General features: G+C 37.3%; 1 protein-coding gene across 1 annotated transcript in view; it reads right to left on the bottom strand.

Moving 5' to 3' along the window:
• The window catches only part of LOC134621242 (inactive N-acetylated-alpha-linked acidic dipeptidase-like protein 2), a 272,732-nt gene that overhangs the window by 166,273 nt on the left and 90,770 nt on the right, over nt 1–15,689 (bottom strand). The window contains exon 7 of the mRNA XM_063467671.1: nt 4,532–4,675. Coding sequence (XP_063323741.1) covers nt 4,532–4,675 — 144 coding nt within the window. The remainder of the gene's footprint in view (nt 1–4,531; nt 4,676–15,689) is intronic.

The following is a 15,689-nucleotide window of genomic DNA, read 5'->3' as shown; positions in this document are numbered from 1 at the left end:
GAACATTTCATGCCAATCAAACTTTACAGCAATGAAAGTTCACATAATTAAATATTAAAAAATAACATGAGGAATAAAAATACTGAAATTAGGAATCTACAGAAATCACTGTCAAACTGGGTGTATAATATGACTTACAACGTATGCACCTCTATTTCTCTTGTAATTCTTTATCTGGAAGCTCACTAATCTCTTCAAACTCACTAGCTGCATACTTTTGATTAAAGTTACAGAGCTATTACCTTATGGACTAGAAAAGTTGAAAAGCCTCTGAAGCCGCACTGAGACAATGAAGAGGCATTAAAAACTAAATTTCAGGTTGCTAGTATTCCCAATACAGAGTAGTTTCATTACCAGTTGTAGAACCTATTAACATGCTCTTCAAATTAAAGGGCAAAATACAATCAAGTGTGACATTATGATCGCCTGCCTGATAATGTGTTGGTCCCCTGTTGATGTGAAAACAGCCATGACCCGTCAAGGCATGGACTCCACTTGACCCCCGAAGGTGCCCTGTGGTATCTGGTACCAAAATATTAGCAACACATCCTTTATGTCCTGTAAGTTGCCAGGTCGGGTCTCCACGGATCTGACTTGTTTGTCCAGCACATACCACAGATGCTTGACTAGACTGAAATTTGGGAAACGTGGAGGTCAAGTCAAAACCTCAAATGCGTTGTGCTCCTCAAACCATTCCTAAACCATTTTTGCTTCGTGGTATCATGCTGAAAGAGGCCATAGCCATCAGGGAGTGCCATTCCCATGAATGGGTGTACATGGTCTGCAACAATGCATAGGCTGCTAGTTTGTGCTAAAGTAACATTCACGTGGCAGGACCTATGATCTCTCAGCAGCACTTTCCCCAAAGCATCACACTACCTTCTCCTTCCTATTACATATCCTGATGCCATGTGTTCACAAGAAAAATTGATGCAAATACACCCAACCATCAATGTTAAACTTTTTGGTAACTGAAGCTACAGTAGCTCATCTAATGGGACCAACCTTTGTTCCCCAAATACAACAATTAGCCTTGATCACCCATTACACTGTCACAGTTACTTCACCGTTACTTTCTTGGACCAATTTTGAAGGATACTGACTACTGCAGACTGGGGGCACCACACAAGACCTCCAGCTTCCAAGATACTCTGACCCAGTTATCTAGCCTTCACTCCTGCTTCCAACACAAACTGTTCACTTGCTCCCTAATATATCCCAACCACTAACAGGTGCAATGATGGTCATATTTGAAAAAAAAAAAATAGTGGTACAAAAACATATATTTTTAGTTATAATCAGAATTATTCAGAAAAGTGTAGTTCATCATTAGCAATCTAACTTACACACATTGCACAGCATTACACACCAGTATTAAAACATTTAAATACTGCTTCCAAGTAGTGTTCATATATATTTTCTTTTATGAGCTTCTTAGCCTCTTTGCCATTCGCTGATTGCTTTCTTCTGGTTCTGTTTCTTTTCTCTTTTGGAACATAAGTAACATAAATGTGCGACTTGTTGTGACCTGTTATAATAAGGCTGCTATTTACATTTTGATTTTCAGTTTAGATTAGATAGAAGCATTTCTTTTAAATGACAATACACACAGGTAGACTATTTTCAAAACTCTCCCAAGTTTCTCTTATCCATGCAAGCCAAAATGAAAATGTAGGCCACGCTTGTTCATTTTGGCCTAAAACTCTAAATCAGTAACTGTTTTGTGTCTTACTTTAGCATGGGAATAAGTGGATTCATATTTGTATGGTTCAATATTTTTTTCCGTCTATAGCAGATTTTACTTGTTTTTTGATACTGTACACAATACAACTCATTAACCGTTTTAAAACTGGTTCTGAGATTATGGTTTTGTTCATGGCTTCCAGAAGCCCTCAGTCACCAATTTAAATTCCAATTCTAAGTTAGAAATTTACTGTAAAAAACATTTTTAGACAGTTCAGTGATTGATTAAAAAAAATTTCACATGCTCTGAACACATCTAAAATCTTTAGGTACCAAAACCCCCTATCAATTATCCTTTAAATTGAATATGTTTGACTATGACCTCAATGCTGTTAATGTAGTGTACACATTTTGTACTAATTGCAAATCTAGATAAGTAAATTCTATAAAATGATATGACAATGTATTCCATATGGAGAACATATAAAGAATAAAAAACAAAGGACTTAAGATTTGCTCAGGACATGCTGCTTTTTAAACCCTTCCACAAGACCTTAGAGTTGCAGTGGTGAGGAGGCATTTGGGTCACATCTGTGAGTTAACCAAGCAATGTTTGCTGGAAATTCCAGGTTATGAACTCCATGAGTCACCATAGAGTGTGACTGATATGCAAGCACGGGTAGGTGCTGGTGAAGGTTATCCATTTGAGTGCTGCAGAAACAGCATCTCACACACTTATTCTTGCATTTCAAATCTAGACTTTCTTTTAACACTTTAATTTATATTTTATTGGTTATGTAACTTTATGCGCCTTTTCAGTGTTTTAAACATCTCTGTTTAATGCTGTCTTGTGATTAAAAAATATCCCCACATCTATGATGAAATAAATTAATAAACATCCAGCAGTTAATAAATATTTTCCAAATTATTTCTAGTTCAGCACTGTAACTAGATTAATTTCATTCGAAAATGTTTTGGCTGGCAGTCAGTTTTATGTTGTTAAATAACTTCTTTCTTCTATTTAACAGGAGCTAATATCCAGTCAAATGATGAAGAAAAGCCAGAGCTAAATTAACTAACTCGAACTAAAGATGATTTGTGATTGAACATGTAAACATGTTTTAAATATGTATTGATTCAAATTTGAAGCTAAATATTTTTCTTTTGATTAGCTAATTTTTAAACCAAATAATTTTTTTCAGCTGTAGTCTGAATCAAATCTAGGACAGACGTCTTTAGTGTAATTATAGACAGACTGTGACATGCCCTGATACTGGACTCAAAATGATTGAAAGGGATCCATGCAAAGCCTGTAATTGGATTGCAGCAGGACATCTGTAGGACAGTTGATAATATACTCTACACTGCTTGCTCATGCCTGACACTTGTTAAAGGAATGTTTTATTCTTTCAAAATGAAGTTACCTGCTATAGTAAATAGAATCACTTTCTACATCTGCAGTTACTGGTTGATATTTGACATATTTTTTATTGCTTCGAAGTGCTCAGCTTTCCTCTGTCTCTGCTCTTCCCTAACTTCAATCAGTTGAGGCAGATGGCCATCAAACGTGAATCCAGTTCAGCCCAGGATGATTTTATATTAAAGGAGGGTTTTTTCCCCTTTCCATTGCAGCCGCTCCACAAAGGAAATTACTGACTTTCTCTATGTATTTGCCTACTGACAGGTCAACACTAGGGGTGTCAGTTCTGACCTTTATTTCTTTTGTCTCTTCTTTAATGTGATGGATTCTCAGTTAACTTTTTACACACCTTTTGTCATTACTTTTACAAAACTAGCTTTTATGTTGCTCTCAGACATTTACACTGCAAAGTGCTTACTCATAGGGGGTCATATCATTGTTGGGTTTGTCTCTGCATGTATTATTGTAGGATCTACCTTATAATATATAGCGCCTTGAGGTGACTGTTGTTGTGATTTGGCGCTGTATAATTAAAATTGAATTGAACTAGCAAATACAACATTTTGTTACTGCTAATTAGCATAAAAAGCTCATCATAGTTTTTCTCAACCTATGTTTAAGCATCAGCACAAAACATGCTCCTATAATGATTAAACTAAAACTGTATGTCACCATAAACTTTGTGTAGTATACTAGTAGCTAAAAAGAACCAGTAACAATAAGCTATAGTAATGAAGCAGTCCCTTCTTTAATCTCCACCATGACTGTCACATAATCCTCCTTATATGTCTCTTACCTCTTATACTCCTTTCTGCCTTTTTACATTCATGCATCAAGCTGCTCTACCTTAAATAACATTTATAATGTTTCTTATTTAAAATCTATAAGTAATGTAATGAGAGCAGTAGGGTTGGAAGCTTCCACAGGATCACAGAGGTCCAATTTAGAAAAGTTATATATGTAACTTTTTCACTCGGTGAGTCTAACTAGACTATTTTCAACTATGAGTGCTATATATACATATGCAGTGGTTAAGAAAGTTGTCCTAACAGAGTGGTTTTGGATGGAAGATAGACAGATCCAGTACAAAAATGCTAGCTCTAGACACAGACCCTAAACTCACAATAGGCATCCTAAGGATAAGGGAGACTAATGGAACCTAGATGAACTGATAAATCTATATCCTATTCTTTTAAGCACAATGCTTCCTTGATCATAATGCCTGGTTTAATCCAAACATGTCCTAGAGCTGTGTCACTCATGTGCTCCATACACTGCTCCATTCATGCATGCTGTAACTTTTCGCTTGTGATTGAAGCTGGTTTGTTTTTATTAATTAAAAAAAAAAAACCCTCATACTTTTGAAAATACTTTCTGTTGAATGAGACATTATTAGCAACTCTGGTTTCCTGTAGTTTGTGTGCTTACCTGTATTGGGAGGCATTGCTAGAGGAATACAAGAGCCTTCCTGGCCCGTGGATGGCGATGACAGCAATGTCTTGGCGAGGAGGGCAGAGATGGGCTGAACCAACAAAGATGTCAGACTTCCTCCTGCTTCCTTTGACAACCCAACTAGAGATAAGAAAAAGAAAAAGAAAAAGAAAACATAGCCAGAAACTTGAGAGGCTATGACAAAAACAGACAAAACTTGTTACTTGTGTAATTCAAAGTAACTCTATCATTACAGAGACTTTATAAAAATCAAAACAAAACACGGAAATACTCAAAATTCTCATTTGGAGTTTGTCCTATTTACTATGCTAACCCTGGAAAACATTTATAAAGGTCAGTACAGAACTTGTATAACAAATGGACAGTAAACTGACAGATGAAAAAGAACACAGAAATTAATAGAGAATTAACTGCACATTAAATGAACTGAAATAAGATGAACTAATGACAATGAGGAAGGCAATCACAAAGTAGCATAAACACATAGTGTGCAATCAAGATTAGATAGATTAGATATTTTTTTTAAAATACAGTGCTGATCAAAAGTTTAAGACCACTTGAAAAATGGCAAACCCCCCCCCCCCCCCCCCCCCCAAAAAAAAAAACAAAAAACAAAAAAACAAAATCAGGTAAAAAAAAATCAGAGCTTCAGTATGCAACAAAAATAAATGGGACTGAGACAAAACATTTTTTTGAGGATGCAATTTATTGAAAAACAACACTTAAACTGAAACAGGCTGTTTTACAGCTGATCAAAAGTTTAAGACCACACCTCCAAAAAAAACATGTAACCCCCCGCCAAAAAAAAAGAAAAATCAAAGTTCCAAACATGAACTCAGTAATGAGTAGCTCCACCGTTATTGTTGATCACTGTTGATCAAATTCGTTGCGGCATGCTTGATGCAAGCGTTTCCACGAGGTAAGTGGGCACATTTCTCCAAGTGGTGAAGACGGCCACACAAAGGGCATCTACTGTCTGGAAATGTTGTCCGTTTTTGTAAACTTCCCTTGCCATCCATCCCTGAAGGTTATCAATTGGTTTTAGATCAGGGGAACAGAACATGCAGGATGATCCAAAAGAGTGATGTTATTCTCCTGGAAGAAGTCCCTTGTCCTGAAGGTATTGTGTACTATAGAGTTGTCCTGTTGAAAACCCCAGTCGTTACCACACAGACAAGGGCCCTCAGTCATGAGGGATGCTCTCTGCAACACCTGGACATAGCCAGTGGCCGTTTGACACCCCTGCACATCCTGAAGCTCCATTGTTTCACTGAAGGGAAAAGCACCCCAGACCATTATGGTGCCCCCTCCACTGTGGCACGTAGAAAACATCTCAGGTGGGATCTGCTTGTCATGCCAGTAATGTTGGAAACCATCAGAACCATTAAGGTTACATTTTTTTCTCATCAGAGAATAAAACTTTCTTCCACCTTTCAATGTCCCGTGTTGGTGAAATTTTTTGGGGTCTTCCACTTGACTTTTTTGTTCCATAACCCTCAGGATCATTGAAGAAATTCCAAATGACTGTCTTACTCCATCCGACCTCAGCAGCGATGGTGCGCTGTGAGAGACCCTGCTTATGCAGTTCAACAACCCGACCAGGTTCAAAAAGGGGACGTTTTTTTGCCTTTACCATCAGAAAATTATGACATTGTAACTACCTGACAGAAAATAATAATGAATCCACATTTTTTGCACAGATTTGGCCTGTGGTCCAAAACTTTTGATCAGCTGTAAAACAGCCAGTTTCAGTTTAAGTGTTGTTTTCAATAAATTGCATGCTCAAAGAAATGTTTTGTCTCCTTGGAATCTTGTTCCAAAGGAGACAAAACATGCAAAATATAATTATTTGCCATTTTTCAAGTGGTCTTAAACTTTTGATCGGGACTGTAATAAAAAAAAACAAAAACAAATGAAAACTAAACATTGGTTTCAAGTTTTCTTTCCATTTCCTGACTTCAATGTAATAGACTAAAAAATAATAAAACATGGATTATTGGTATAACATAGACTGTACAGTCAGTACAGTTAATGAGGTTTAATGAGGCAGTTTGTTGTTAACATTTGGTTGATTACACACTTGAAACAACAGAATGATTACCATCAGTTGGTCACAGTTTAAATTTCTGTGTTTTTGTTTACTGATAAGAACATACGTCACTATTATGGAAATACAGAAATATAATTGATTTATCTTACTTCACAGGATACTATTCATCAAAAAAGTGACAAAAATTCAAAAAAGAAATCAACAAAAAACAACACACTGAAGTCTGGCACACGATGAAGAACACATTATTTGTCTGTGCCATATCCTGCTTAATTCATCATTCAGTTATCATTATGGGCAGGCTTGTCTGATTATCCTGACTGCTCTCCTGTCACTACCAGAAACACTGTTTGTCCTTCACAGGTTTCATCTATCCAGGGAAAAGTTGTGTCCATGTTTCTGGGCACCTTTTATCTTCATTCCAATGTTATCTTCACTGTTATTGTGCTCTTCTTTTGTCCTTTTCTCCTTCAGCCCTTTAAGTTACTTCTAACAGAAATGATTTTTAAATATTCAGCCAATATGAACAATTGTCATCACTTGTTTTGCCGTCATTAAGAAAATAAAATAAAATTCACTTACTTAAGGTCCATGCAGTTTGAATAAATAGCCAAGCAACATCATTCCCCCGAGCCTTAAATATATATACTTAGGGTAGACAACATGTACTAGGTGTAGACAAATATTCTGACTGATTGTAACAGTAACAAAGGCTTAAAAAACAATAGCAGAAGTGCTACCGTCCACCTTGAGTAATCGCTATTGTAAAAATCCAGTCATCACTTTCCCTTAAGAGAAGTTAGAACAAGTTGAGATGGACGACAAAATTTCCAAAAACTCACTCATTTATGGCCATGAGCTCTGAGAAATGAGTAAAAGAATTAGACTGTGGATACATGCAACTGAAATGGAATTCCTCTATATGGTTTCTAACCTCAGCCTAAGTTGTCTGGTAATGAGCTTAGATTAGAGCCTCTGCTCATTTGCATGAGAGAGTCAGTGGAGATGTTTCAGGCATCTCGAGATGCCTCATATATGTCTTCTGTTGGAGGTCTTTACTGGCATGCTCAGTCAAAAAGAGGCCCAGGGTAGCCCCTGAGCACACAGGAGAGATTATATCTTATCCGGCCTGGGAAAATCTCAAGATCCCCCAGGAAGAACTGGAAAATGTTGCTGGGGAAAACAACATCTGGAATATCTTGCTGCTGCCAAAGCAACTCAGATAAGAAGAAAATGATTGGATGGATGTTCACTTTATTTGTAGGTGTTTTATATACATACTTAGTGTCATTTAAAAATTGCTTGTAACATATCTCTAAGTTAAATTGTTCAAATGACAAGCAAAGCATATATTCAATACCTCCTTATTACTACTGTAACTAAAACAAAAACAATATAATCAATTCAGCAAACAACAGTTTAAACACTTTTGTGGCTTCCTTACTGTCATAAATTCAGTTTTAATTTTAATGTATCTGTTGTATATCTTCTGTATATCATATCATAAAATGGCAGGATTTTTTGCAATGTAGTACACACACAGAATAAATATATATAAAAAAAGATCTGTAATCAAGGTAAAGGACTAATAATTATTCTGACTTCTTCATCCTAAAAATTCAGAGTTATAGCTAAAACAAAAGTGTGCATGTGGTTACTGAGTATCAACTTCATGTCATGTGCATATGATTTCATCAAGGTAATCACTATTTGTATGGTTCTGATATACTTGGTGAAGAAAAAAATAATCAACCTTTAAGTGAATATAAAAAAAGTTATAATACATCAGGGTTTTTTGTGTGTTTTTTAATAACATGACATTCTATATTAACAAGCATTATCTCTATTAACAGGCTATGCACCACAGGTCTTTAAGGTGGCAGTAATTAAACCATTACTTTAAAAGCCTTTACTTAACCCAGCTGTCTTAGCTAATTATATATCAATCTCCAACCTTTCTTTATTTCAACAATTCTTCAAAGAGTAGTTGTAAAACAGCTGGGGGATTGTTTGCAGAAAAATGTTTAGAGTTTCAATCAGGATTCAGATTTCATCACAGTATAGAAAGAGCACTAGTGAAAGTTATGAATGATCTTCTTATGGTCTCTGACAGTGGACTCATCTCTATGCTTGTCCTGCTAGACTTCAGTGTAGCATTTGCTACTGCTGACTACAGTGTTTTGCTATATTTTCTACATATCTCCACAGTGATTAGAACACATCGTAGGTATTAAGGTACTGCGCTGCAGTGCTTTTAATCATATCTGTTTAATAGACTCTAATTTGTTCATGTAACTCTCCTGTAGGCCCACCACCTACAGGAAGCATTGCAGGGTCGGGTGCAATGTGTGACAGATCAGTTCCCGGGTATCGAGACTGGCAATTGGGACATGGAACTTCACCTTCCTGGTGGGGAAGGAACTTGAGTTAGTACGTATGTTTGAGAGATACTAGCTAGATATCCCCAGTGCATGGCTTTGGCTCAGGAACCATTCTCCTGGCCAAACTCGGTTCTAGTCTGGAGTTGCCCTTGGCAAGAGGCAGCGGTTTGGGGTGGGTATATTTTTAAGCCTGTATGTTGGACTAGAGGGTTGTTTCCCTGTACCATCATGCAATTGAAAGGATCCTGACTCTCATTTGAAATTACGCATTGGGCAACATTTCAGTGTATCCAGCCATCTTGGAGTCACTGAGTGGGTGGCTCAAGGGAGCTCCATCTGGTGACTCAGTCATCATAATCGGAAACTTCAACACTCATGTGGGCAGCAACAGTGAGACCCAGAGGACCGTGACTGGGTGGACCGGCCGGTCTAATCTGAACTCTAGTGGTATTCTGTTATTGGACTTTTCTGTGAATCACACTTCGCCTTTAACAAACACCATGTTCAAATATAAGGATGAACATAACTGCACATGGCACCCAGACACCCTAGGTCAGTGGTCCCCAACCCCCCGGGCCACGGACCGGTACGCTGTAAAATCTAATTAGTTCACAGAACTCAAAAAAACTATGCAAACTCGTTGCCTCAAAAAAAATTGAGTAAAGTTTTACTTAAGATGATAAAGTTAGGGCAACTTACCCATTTTGAGTACACTGTACAACCTCGTTAGTTCCCAGAACTCAAAAAAACTATGCAAACTCGTTGCCTCAAAAAACCCTAAGTAAAGCTTACTTAAGATGACTGTTAGGACAACTTATTCATTGCAAGTCTGCAGTATTAAGAATAACTTGATATTTCTGACTGTACAATACTAATTGTTTACCTACTGACAAACATTTCAAGTTCAACTAAATGAAAAAACAATTTGTGGTAACCTGAATATGATTAAAAATAATTAACAACACTTTTTGTAATGATGTTAAAATCAGCCCAACTTTTATTTTCAAACACAACAAAGTATAACAGCCAACATACTGGACACTGTTCTCTTGAACAACAAACAATTATATTGCAATCACTGTTATAATCTTACAATGAAACAAAGTCTCAGATTTAATTATTCTGAAAATAAGTTTAGGCCTACCACAAGTTTGTTTTGTAATTACATTACTTATATAATCAAAATAAAATATATTTATTGTTCTGTCACAAGTGCAGTCTCTAATTTAAACAACACATTTGTTTTTCATTCCAACACAGGAGCTGGAATGTTGTAATATTTTAAGGATGGCTTGTTTCCAGTCCAGGCATTACTGCCTGAATGACTATCATGGATCGAGGTGATCCAAATGTAAGTGCAGAAGAAAGTCTTTAACTTCCCTTAAGTACAGTGGCAGTGGATGTGGGTTGGAGATGCAATGAGCTTGAACCTGCAGGCGACCATCTTCACTGACCACACCATCTGTGACGGGGGACTCATCTCTCCTGGTGTCCTGCAAGCAAACAATCATATTTTTTGGAACACGAACTTTTCTGCATTTGGTATAGAACAGACTCCAATTTAGACAATCTCAGGCTCCCTCCCCACTTGAGAGGTGACATTCAATGTCCCCCTTGTCAGTCTGGATAGCCCTGACCACCACCCAACATACAATAATGTCATGAAAGCATCATTTTAAAAAGGGCTATGCAAACATGGCCAGTCACTTTCATTCTAATGATCTGCAAATTGATTTGGGCACAAAACAAATTTTGCTGTTAGAAAACTTGCAGACTTCACTATATACAGTGTAGACCCTCTAAACTAAGTTTGGGGGATGTGATCTTTCAAGAAATGCAGACCAAACTGTTGTTGTTTGTTTACTTACACATCATGTCTTGTAGAATTAACTTGAGTCAACAGCAACAGCATAGTGCAGTCACATCTCAAGTCTAATAACAGAAGACAGGAAAAGATCAGTATAGAAACAACTTCCCCAAACCAAAGCACAAATAAAACAATAAGTAAAACAGGCTGATCTAAAGTATGATTAAAGTTCAGCCTGATTAATATAAATGTCACTGACAGTTGCTAATATATTGGAAAACCAAAATACTTACCACTGAGTTGATGTCTTTCTGTCCAACAGCAGAAGTGCTGGTCCCGAGCCTCAAAGACAGTAAGAAGCAAGCAGAGGGAGAAAAAACAGAACTTTTTTTAGAAGCTGATTTGATCCTTAATGGCTGTGCAATCATTATAACTTACAACACAGAAGGTCAGTGTAGACCCCATACAACCAAATTAGACTAACACATATAGTAAAACACATATTAAAAACACCATCTACTACTGTGTCTGAATGTGTTGTATTGGCACTGTCAGTTTAGGCCTAAAGAGATATGTGTTTTAAAAAAAAACACCTAATTTAAATATAATCATTTCATGCTTGTTAAAAGTTAACTTCCAATATATAAAGTTTCTAATAAGCAAATTGACCAGATCTAACATATGGCAGGGTTTATATGTAACATAATGTTTCTTATTATTCAACTATGGAGTTTAACTTAATTCTTTAGAAGGACAAGCTATATTACTTTATTCTCAATTATAAAGTCAACCTAGACTTTAACCATTTAACAGGCCACTAATCTGGATTATAGCTTTCACAATAAAACTGGTTTTTAAACACATTTTTAACAAAACAAATACTATTGTTGTTGTTATTATTATTATTATTTAAAATGTAATTAAACAGAAAAGTGGGTTAAATATAAAAGCAGTTTGCTTATGTTGTTAAAGAAAGGCTAGATTTGACTTTAACAGATGCCACAGATGTTCAAAAGCTGCCACAAAGCATTAAAAAATTAGACGTCTCTGAAAACGCCAGAGCATTTTTGCAAATATGTGTTGTCTTGATAAATCGAGCAGACATTTGAACTTTACACAGCTACATTCTCGCCTGAAAATATCTTAAAAGTTTATTTTGTGACCCAGAAAAAGTAATATTTAAAAGTTTGTTAGCTGCGCTCCTCCGCTATTGCCGCGTTTGAGTTTTGGACGAATTGCATTCTGGGATATTTAGCTGTACCACATCCCTCGAAGTCCACACAGGTCACCACCGATACATGCTCGATAAAACGGGAGGAGCAAAAACATATCCCGGAATTTTTCGCGTTCTCGGCTTCATGTGAACTTTGAATTGGAACAGTACTTGGTCTCCGACGTATCACACCTCCACCAGACCACAAGTACACACAAGTACACATACACAGGCTCTGACAACTGCTGCCGACAAATGCAGTCCTCCTTTTTCCCAGATTATCCTTTCTGGGTCACAAAATAAACTTTTAAGATATTTTAAGGCGAGAATGTAGCTGTGTAATGCTTAAATATCTACTTAATTTATCAAAATATCACATATTTGCAAAAGTGCTTCGACGTTTTTGGAGAGCTCTGTTATCCACCAGCACAATAGCTGACCGGGAGGTCAAGGCTCGATAGAGCCGGTGAGCACAGCTAACTCCTGGCGTATTGTTTTCAACCCCCCTGCGGTCTTTTGCTACTCAGGTTAAACATGATATATATAGTTAGTTAGTTATGGCTATGGATTGAAAATACCCCCCACACCCCACACCACCCCTAACGGCTGCACTTCCCGAAAAATTTTGTCTGGGCTCTTATCTCACCTATTTATTTCAAACAAGCAACAGAAAATTTCACAGACATTTTTCTTATATAAGGTTTTTAAAGCTGTGGGGTTAATTATTAAGTAACATGAGCCCAGCGGCAGCAGCAACGCTGGGCTAACACTAACTAGCTAGCAAGTTCATAAACCTGGTGCTAAACTAAGAGAAGCCACAAAATCAGTTTGAATAAGAGTAAACATTTACTCACCAAGTCAGTGTATCAGGTAAAGGTCCACAGCAATGACAACAATAATATCTTGAGCTGAAGCTTCTCCAGGTTTGCTCAACATATTCCAGAAAAAAATGCTGACACAATGAACATTAGTGGTGTGCGGCTCGATATTGAAATATCGATTCTTCCAATACCAGTAATTTATGTTCTAGAATCAATTCTCATATTAAAATATCGATATTTAATACTTTGGGGTAAATTTGTAGTTTTTCATTAACAGGAACACAGTGGAAAGAAACTATATCATTTGGATTGTCTAAACTGGAAGAAACTACTTCCTCTTACACCTTTCATAGTCATATGAGAAATACTGCTGCATAAATGTGTCCAGCCCCTGGCCAGTGTTACCAACTCCTCAGCAAGGAAAATCGCTATTGGCTATCCTAAAAGTCTCTAGAAGTCGCTAAACAACGTCATCGCCTAATTTGCATAATTGGTCATGCTAATGTCATTGTAACCCATGTTGTAGGAGAGAGAAAAAGAAGAGACATAAAGTGACTAAAAAAACGTCCTAAATGCATTTAGAATTTATTTAGAACTACAAATTATATTTATTTTAGCGATTATTGGGGTTTTTTTTTGTCACAATTCAAACTTTACTCCTTCATCTGCGCTTGGACCGGCAAAACTCCACCAGAGTGCCTATTTCGGGTCAAATAAATTGAGTTGATCAGCGTTTTTGCATAAAAACTTCTGGTAACTTAAATTGAGTTCTAATAACATCTTGATAAAAATTGAGTTCATCCTACTTAATATTTTTAATTAAACACAATATTAGATTTTACAGTGGTCCATGAGTCGTTTGGTACTGGGCCGTAAGAGTTGAGGCTCGGGTGTGAAATTTATGGTTTTCAGGGTTTTCTATCGGTTTTTATCGTTATTTTTTAATCGTTTTTATTGTTAACTCGGTTGGGTCTTTTCCCGTGTGTTATGAATAAATCTTCCTTTTTTTTGGTACCGGTACTGGTTTTATTTTGTTGTATTTATCCGCGACACCTTAAAGGCCGGTCCGTGAAAATATTGTTTGACATAAACCGGTCGGTGGCACAAAAAAGGTTGGGGACCACCGCCCTAGGTAATAGGTCAATGATTGAACCTCATTTGTGGGATGAGTTTGGTGAGGCTATGGACTTTCAGACTGTCTCAAAGCGATTCTGGCAAACCATCACGTGCCTCAGGAGGGGAAAGTCTTGCTTTATCTAAAAGGTGTATAGTGGGGTACTGCTGATTTTAATATCTGAGGACATAGTCGCACGGTGAAATGAATACTTTGAAGACCTCCTTAATCTCATGAAGACAGAGGTTTCAATTAGAGGAAGCACTGTCTGGGGATGACTTGCCCATCACTGGTGCGAGGTCACTGAGGTAGTTAAACAACTCCTTGGTGCCCTAGCCCCTGGAGTGGATGAGATTTACCCGGTTCTTAAAGGCTGTGTTGCGTGGAGATCTGGGGTGGTGCCTCTGGATCGGCAGACTGGGGAAGGTGGGCTCCAACTACAGGGAATGACACTATTCAGCCTCTTCAAGTCTATGCCAGTCTATGTACAGGAAAGACTTGTTTCAAGTTGGTGTTGGACTCCACCAGGATTGCTCTTTGTCACCAATCCTGTGTATAATTTATGGATAGAATATTTAGGTGTAGCCAAGTGGCGGAAAGCTTCCGCCTTGTTGATATCAGAATCTCATCTCTTCTCCCTTAGAGATATGGTGGGGAGTTCAGGCATTCGAGAGAGTATTCAGAATAGAGCTGCTACTCTTCCACATCAAAAGGAGCCAGTTGAGATGGTTTGACTAGGATGCCTCCTGGACGTCTTCCTGGTCTAATATTCTGGACATGTCCTGCTGAGAGAAAACTGGGGTAGATTCTGAACACTCTGAGTTCAGGACACGAGAGCTCATATCTCTCCACTGGGAATGCCTCGGTGTTCCCTTAGATAACCTGGAAAGAGGGACATCTGGGTGTAGTTGCTGAGGCTGCTGCCCCTGTGACCTGGCCCCAGACAAGTGAAGAAAAGGTTTGCAAAGCTACGCTGTACTGCAGTGTTCTTTTGATTGAGAAAGACGTTTTCTCCTCAGGACCCTTCCAAACAAGCTGTACTTGTTCAGTTTACCATATAGACCATAGGTGTCAAACTCTGGCCCGAAGCCATACCAAATTACTATTAGAGCTGGCCTGCTGGTATTATACAGCTAAGATATATATATATATATATATATATATATATATATATCGTTTAGTATTAAGCTTTGCTTGTTCCATATTCAGTTTTTCGGCAAAACTTGTTTGAGTCCATAAGAAAAGATTCATTCTTATATCTGGAGGAAGATTTTTTTTTCAATAAATATGAATGTTAGCCCGCGACTTTGTTCCAGTTTTGAATTTTGGCCCACTGTGTATTTGAGTTTGACACCCCTGATATAGACCATCACAAAATACAACTTAAAATCTCTTGTCTGAGCTTTTGTGCTCGTTTTATTATGTTTTATTTTATTTTGTTTTATTTTAATAATTTATTTATGTATTGTTATTAGTTTCTGTACTGCATGGTCTGACCTAGAGGTAAATTTGGTGTGTTGAGTTAACACCGACATGTTCCAGATGAGCTAATGCCAAAACTTGTGCTTTAAAAGGTCATCACACTTGCAATTATGATCAATTAATTTGTTCACTTTCAGATCCCAAATCACTTTGGAAAACACTATGTGATGGCGACAACATGAAGCTATTTTATTTTTGAATTATCAGTGATACTTTCATGTGTTTGTGTTGGAATAGACGGCTGGAGAATAGACGGGGCAGTCTGC

This window comes from Pelmatolapia mariae, linkage group LG23, assembly GCF_036321145.2.
Source record: "Pelmatolapia mariae isolate MD_Pm_ZW linkage group LG23, Pm_UMD_F_2, whole genome shotgun sequence".
Classification (NCBI taxonomy): Eukaryota; Metazoa; Chordata; class Actinopteri; order Cichliformes; family Cichlidae; genus Pelmatolapia; species Pelmatolapia mariae.
This window is presented reverse-complemented; position numbering and strand designations above follow the sequence as displayed.